The sequence below is a fragment of the Priapulus caudatus genome, unplaced genomic scaffold (assembly GCF_000485595.1).
Source record: "Priapulus caudatus unplaced genomic scaffold, Priapulus_caudatus-5.0.1 Scaffold1085, whole genome shotgun sequence".
Lineage (NCBI taxonomy): Eukaryota > Metazoa > Priapulida > Priapulimorpha > Priapulimorphida > Priapulidae > Priapulus > Priapulus caudatus.
The window spans coordinates 61,544-67,550 of NW_014578146.1; the positions used below are offsets into that span (position 1 = coordinate 61,544).

At 38.2% G+C, this 6,007-nt stretch overlaps 2 protein-coding genes across 2 annotated transcripts in view; one reads left to right on the forward strand and one right to left on the reverse strand.

Moving 5' to 3' along the window:
* LOC106815300 (segment polarity protein dishevelled homolog DVL-3-like) overlaps positions 1–5,023 on the reverse strand; it is a gene marked incomplete in the record, with an annotated part of 62,025 nt that extends 57,002 nt beyond the window's left edge. The window contains 1 exon segment of the mRNA XM_014819744.1: positions 4,572–5,023. Within this exon segment, the coding sequence (XP_014675230.1) occupies positions 4,572–4,732 (161 nt within the window).
* A 405-nt stretch (positions 5,024–5,428) lies between these two features.
* Positions 5,429–6,007, forward strand: part of LOC106815299 (E3 ubiquitin-protein ligase MIB2-like) — a 35,934-nt gene continuing 35,355 nt past the window's right edge. The window contains 1 exon segment of the mRNA XM_014819743.1: positions 5,429–5,573. The gene's annotated coding sequence lies outside the window, so the exon portion shown is untranslated.

Genomic DNA, 6,007 nt, shown 5'->3' on the forward strand with positions numbered 1-6,007 from the left:
GACCTGCACAGTAATATACACAACCTATAGGTGCATGCATGGTGGCCTATCATATATATATATATTTAGGTTATAACGACATCAGATAGCTAATATACACAGTAATATACACAACCTATAGGTGCATGCATGGTGGCCTATCATATATATATATATTTAGGTTATAACGGCATCAGATAGCTAACACACACAGCAGGGTTCTGCCCACGGTGGGCGGCGGCGGGCGGGTGTGCCCGGCACTCGCGGTTGCCGCCCGGCACTATATATCTCCGCCCGGCACGAATTTTTTATTATTAAAAAAGAGAAAAGAAAAAAGTCTGATATATGGGCTTTTTATTGCTCAGAATGCAGAAAATTGAGTTTCAGACTATCCAAAATTAAAAATTTCCCAGTGGGGCATGCCCCGGACCCCCCTAGATTGGCTTCACGCCTACGGCGCTTGCATCTTCCGACTTCGTCGCAACTGGATGCGCTCGGCACTAAAAAATCCTGGGCAGAACGTTAACCCTGCACAGTAATATACACAACCTATAGGTGCATGCATGGTGGCCTATCATATATATATATTTAGGTTATAACGACATCAGATAGCTAATATACACAGTAAATACTAATATACACAACCTAGGTGCATGGTGGCCTTTCAGTATCATATAGACAAGAGCACATTATAACTATGTTAATGTACTCTTGATATATAGAAATAGTCGCTAAGCTATTTTTGTAGCAACTTCGTATAAAGAAATGCGAATCTTACGACATTTGGCACAATAAGTGTTACAGAATAAAATCAATTGTTCCCCGTATGGAATGTGCACGCCAGTGTGCTACTGCTACTCAGTGCTAGTGTTTCAATCAAATATAAGTAACAAATCTAGAAAGAACAGCAAATTGATGTTTTCACACAAAAACATATTATTATAACATACAATTCACTTAGGTGCGTTTGCGTTGTAAAGAGTATATCATTTGTCCCGTAATAGACTAATAAGTCTTTATTATGTATAGTTGGAACCGCTCGTTGCCAGCTTATTACTGTAATAATGTTGTAAATTGGTTGTATACCATTATCTATATCCGCTTCATTGCAAGCGTAAATGCGTTTATATACTATATGTATGTTGTTATATCTCATCAAGGGCGTATAAAGAAGCCCTTCTTTATACGCTCTTGATCCTATCATCACTGACAATCAATAGAACGGGTACATGACAGTAGTAATTACAGTTTATGTAAATAGGTTACCTATTGACGTAATATGTTTTTCAGCTACGGTGTTTTTATGTTACATAATGGCCCTGACATAGGACTTAAACATATATAGGCTCCTTTCAACCAACTAATATTCCCAGGTGCAAAAATAACGACCAATCATTTACGTTCTCAGTGGCAGACATAATTATATCAACAATTATATGTGTGCACAGGTATCAAGACTACACAAAAAATGATATTCATACACAAGATAAATATTAGAGCTAATTTCAGTATGGGACACCTGTAAATAGCCAACCACTCCCTAAATCTATTACAGGAATAATATATTTAGCCTGAGAGCGTATACCAATCTCTGACTAATTCAGATGTTCCTAGTTAGACAATTACCACTCTCTCTCTCTCTCTCTCTCTCTCTCTCTCTCTCTCTCTCTCTCTCTCTCTCTCTCTCTCTCTCATCGTTTGACATCCAATGTCCGCCCAACAATGTCTCTGGCCTGTAACTTCTAACATGTCCCAAATTTTTTAATATGATCCAAAATATGCTTTGAATATGTTCTTATTAGTGTTCAAATCCTGTATGTGTCTACATATTTGATCAGATATATGTGTAAATGTATGTATGTGTGTCAAATCTGGAAATATTAAAATAATAATTCTAACATGTGTGCTTCCTATTCTTTATTGGCCATGTGTTCAACCCAGAATGACTGACAGAGCTGCTCCACCCTTCACCGGAAACCGGATGAGTGACAATAAAGGAACTATATCAAACCCGCATATATCTTCATCTCATTAAAGATGACGACTATAAACTCCAACTAAACTAAGATTAAACCTGAAAAGAGGCACCCAAGAATTTAATGAGCATTATTATGTATAATTAAGATGCATAAAAATAATGCTATAGATTATAACATGACAAGCATATTATACACGTACACGTATAAACACCTGCATATATACTATATGAGTATATGGGTGTTTTTCATGTTATTAAATGTTACATCGCGAAATAATCAATAAATAAGCAAATATTAGAGAACAGACATGTATGTGATTCTGCATACATGTGTGTGCACGAGTGCGTGTGTGCGTTATTACTACCTCTCATCATGTGCTCATTACTCATTACTCATTAGTGATACTGTTGAAACATCATGATGCCTCTACATGCACTGCCTCCCATTCTTCGCCTACTCTATCATTACTGAGTGCTATTACTGAGTACTAATGCAGAGGCTGGCTACATGTACATTTGTATCACATTAGGTGCACTGATACTTACAAAGTTATTATTTCTTCACTGATAGCAATCAATCAACTTGATCTTTCCCAACCCAGTCACCATGAAGCACCCTCAAACATGCCATGGGGAGATGTTAGAAAAACAGTGTGTGTAGTATGAACTATGCTACCAAGGATGGGAGTATAGGGAAGATGCTGTACAAGGAACACCGTGTAATACACGTCCATCATCACTGAGCCACTGACTGTCAGCTCTACATATATACACAAATAACACTCTTTAAGTAGGTCACCTTTGAGGAGTCACCAGCTAGCCTGCTACTAATCAACTTGGTGAAGACAAATCTGATTGAACCTTTATATATTTCATGTTTGTGTGTGTGTATATATATAATATACACTGGGCGAAATTACTTCAAATTAACGCTATTTTGCCCGCGGCTGCCGGTTTACCAATTTCCTGACTAGTTTTTACTTAGTGACTACTAAGAAGTAAATCATGTTCCAGCAATTCCTGTCAAACAAGTAGAACTCCACTGGTAGCAATGAAATACTGAAATACTATGAGTATGTCTAATACTAATAGACACAAAGCTAATACTTTTATAAATAATAAAATAAATTGAACAAAATTAAGGGCCTGTTCAAATTTGTAAGGGCCTCACCCCCTGTTCAATTTGTCTAAGGGCCCGTTTAGAATTCTGGGTGGGCATGTTAACATTTTGGGTAATTTCATGCCGTGTGTGTGTGTGTGTGTGTGTGTGTATGTGTGTGTGCGTGCGTGAGAGAGAGAGACAGAGAGAGAGAGAGAGAGACGAGCAGAGCAGAGAGTGGAGAGAGACGAGCAGAGAAGAGACGAGAAGAGAGAGAGAGAGATAGACAGAAAGAGAGAGAGCGAGAGAGAGAGGCAGAACCCCGCCTCTTCAACTCAGCAGCTTGGTGAAGTCTGCAATGTCAGCTGTGCGGTGATAGATAAACTAGACATCTTCCTTGCAAGCATCCATGATACAAGTATAATGAACATGGATGATCACAGATGCATGCACTCACTCTCCAACAGTGGCGTAGCCAGGGGGGGGGGCGATGGGGGCGGTCGCCCCCCTAAGATTTAGAAGGCTACCTTATTTAAACCAGCAGAACTGTTTCAAGTCGATAAAACATGCCAACAACATGCACCTGCCCCCCCCCCTTAGATTTAATCCTGGCTACTCCACTGCTCTCTAAAGATTATGTGTAAAACATGTCTGCAGTTGCTATGATTATAATATTTGTTGCACATACCCTAATTCTACAGTATATCCCTACATTCTGCCATGTAGGTCTATTGATACAATTTCCTTATTGAAAATATGTGCTGGTATTAGTTTTCTGATTTTACTAAAAGTTCCGTTGCTGTATGGCAAATGTTCAGACCTTTAATGACTTATTTCGATTAAATTTACCTCTCACCTACCGATTAAACCATTCCATCACCTCTACACACATCAATACACATACCTATCAAAACATTTGTAAGAAACATACATGTATACCACTACTTTGCAGACTTAGACTATTTCCAAACTACTCTCAGTTTTATGTGACGTCACTAAAAACACTGCATCTGTGAATTATTCAGGATGATATAAGCTACCACAGGACGTTTTTTTATGAATGACGTGATAAATAAATGGTTGTGAGTTGCTGTAGAACTGTTATCGGTGTTATGTATATATATATATATATATACAGTGACTTTGCTTTAGTTTAAGTTCAGGAGTACTACCTACCACGGAGTTATGAACACACAGTCACAGTGTCGCACTCTGTTTGAGCACAGGGCATTCTGACACTCTATATGATCCTAACAGCAGCCAAACACAGTAACACTAGTCACTAGAACACTACATACTACATAATTGCCATAACGTTACTTAGGTGTCAACGTTACACTGTGCCCTATCTATGCTATACTTACAGACTGAGCTCTTTTTCTTTCAGTTTCAGCGTAAAAAGTACTTTTGTTATATATGATGCAAACAAAATTATACGAACGTACTTTTTAGACTACGATCATTAGTAGTTCAACTTAAACTTGTAATAATAGCATTTCCAGTAATTATACTCACCCAAAGTCATCGTCCATGGATTTGAAAAAGAACTTGTAGTTGGGCTTGTTTAGCACCGCCTTGAAATCGCCGAGGGTCACTTCATCGGCAGGTTTGGGAATTTTTACTAAGTAGGGAGTGTCCTCGTCATCTATATGGTAGATAATTTTTGTTTCCCCCATCTTTTCAGCTTCCTAGCTGCTGTTATCAGACCTGTTTCAACGCACAAGATACACAGTTAATATGGCGGCGACCACAGATCTATCGGGCCACTTCCAATTTGATGTTCGGTTATTGCAGCATTATTTAGTCCGATCAGATATTATTTAACACATGTTTCGTTGCGCCGTCTACACCATCGCTCCTCCAGTCTGTTAAAAAGACTACCACAAATAATGCAATCTCACGAAGAACTATTTTATTTGGACATACACAACAAGCTTCGCTATGCAACACTCGGCGTATGAGGCAGTTACAAATAACACGACCACCCCCACTGGGAATCACAGACAATCGTATATAATATAAACATATTCGTAATTAATAAATTATTTTAATCCCCATATAATTTTGTAGTAGTTTATTTATATGCTTAGGTAAACAGTACGGGGTAACACGCAGGAAAAATCAACAAGTAATATTATTTACCTTCCTATAGTTGTGGGTAAGCGGAGATGCTGGAATAGCAAAATAATTTCCTTTAATTACTAAGCGCTGGAAATACACAATTTAGGGGTAATATAGTAATACATTTTTATTGAATATTATAAACTATGTTTTTCAACATTTTTATTACGCAGTATGAGTTTAAATGTTTATATATTTATCGATTATAGACCAAATAACATGCAGAGCTTATTTTTCCGCGGGACAGTGTTGCCACCCATTATGGCGAAACTTTTGTTTTGATGAGAGGTGTGTGAATTAAGAATCGGTCAGTGAATGTTTTATGCGCACAGAATTGAGAGGGTGATATGCTGGTAGCTACTGTTTAACAGCCTGTAATAATGCTACAAATTATAGGTAGGTTGTGTATAACCACTTGACTATAATAGTTAATACTAGTGAATTAAGGTGTACGGTAACGGTAGGACCTACCTCACGGCACAGGCCCTCGGACTTGGAGGCTCAAGTTTCAAGCACTGGCAGCAAGAACAAGTCCGCACCTGCAGCTACAGCACACACGCATCTATTGACTATATATATACAACATATATATTGTTATATATATAGTCAATAGATGCGTGTGTGCTGTAACTGCAGGTGCGGACTTGTTCTTGCTGCCAGTGGTTTCAAGAAGAGTATAAGGCCATGAGAATGAAAAATCCGGTTTACCGTCCACCGCCCGCATGCCCCTTTAGTCCCCGCCCAAAAAAGTCATTATTTACCAAAAATTTCATTATTTGGAAAAAAATTCCCTCACTGAAACATAATAGACTAATCACAAGGTGTACTTA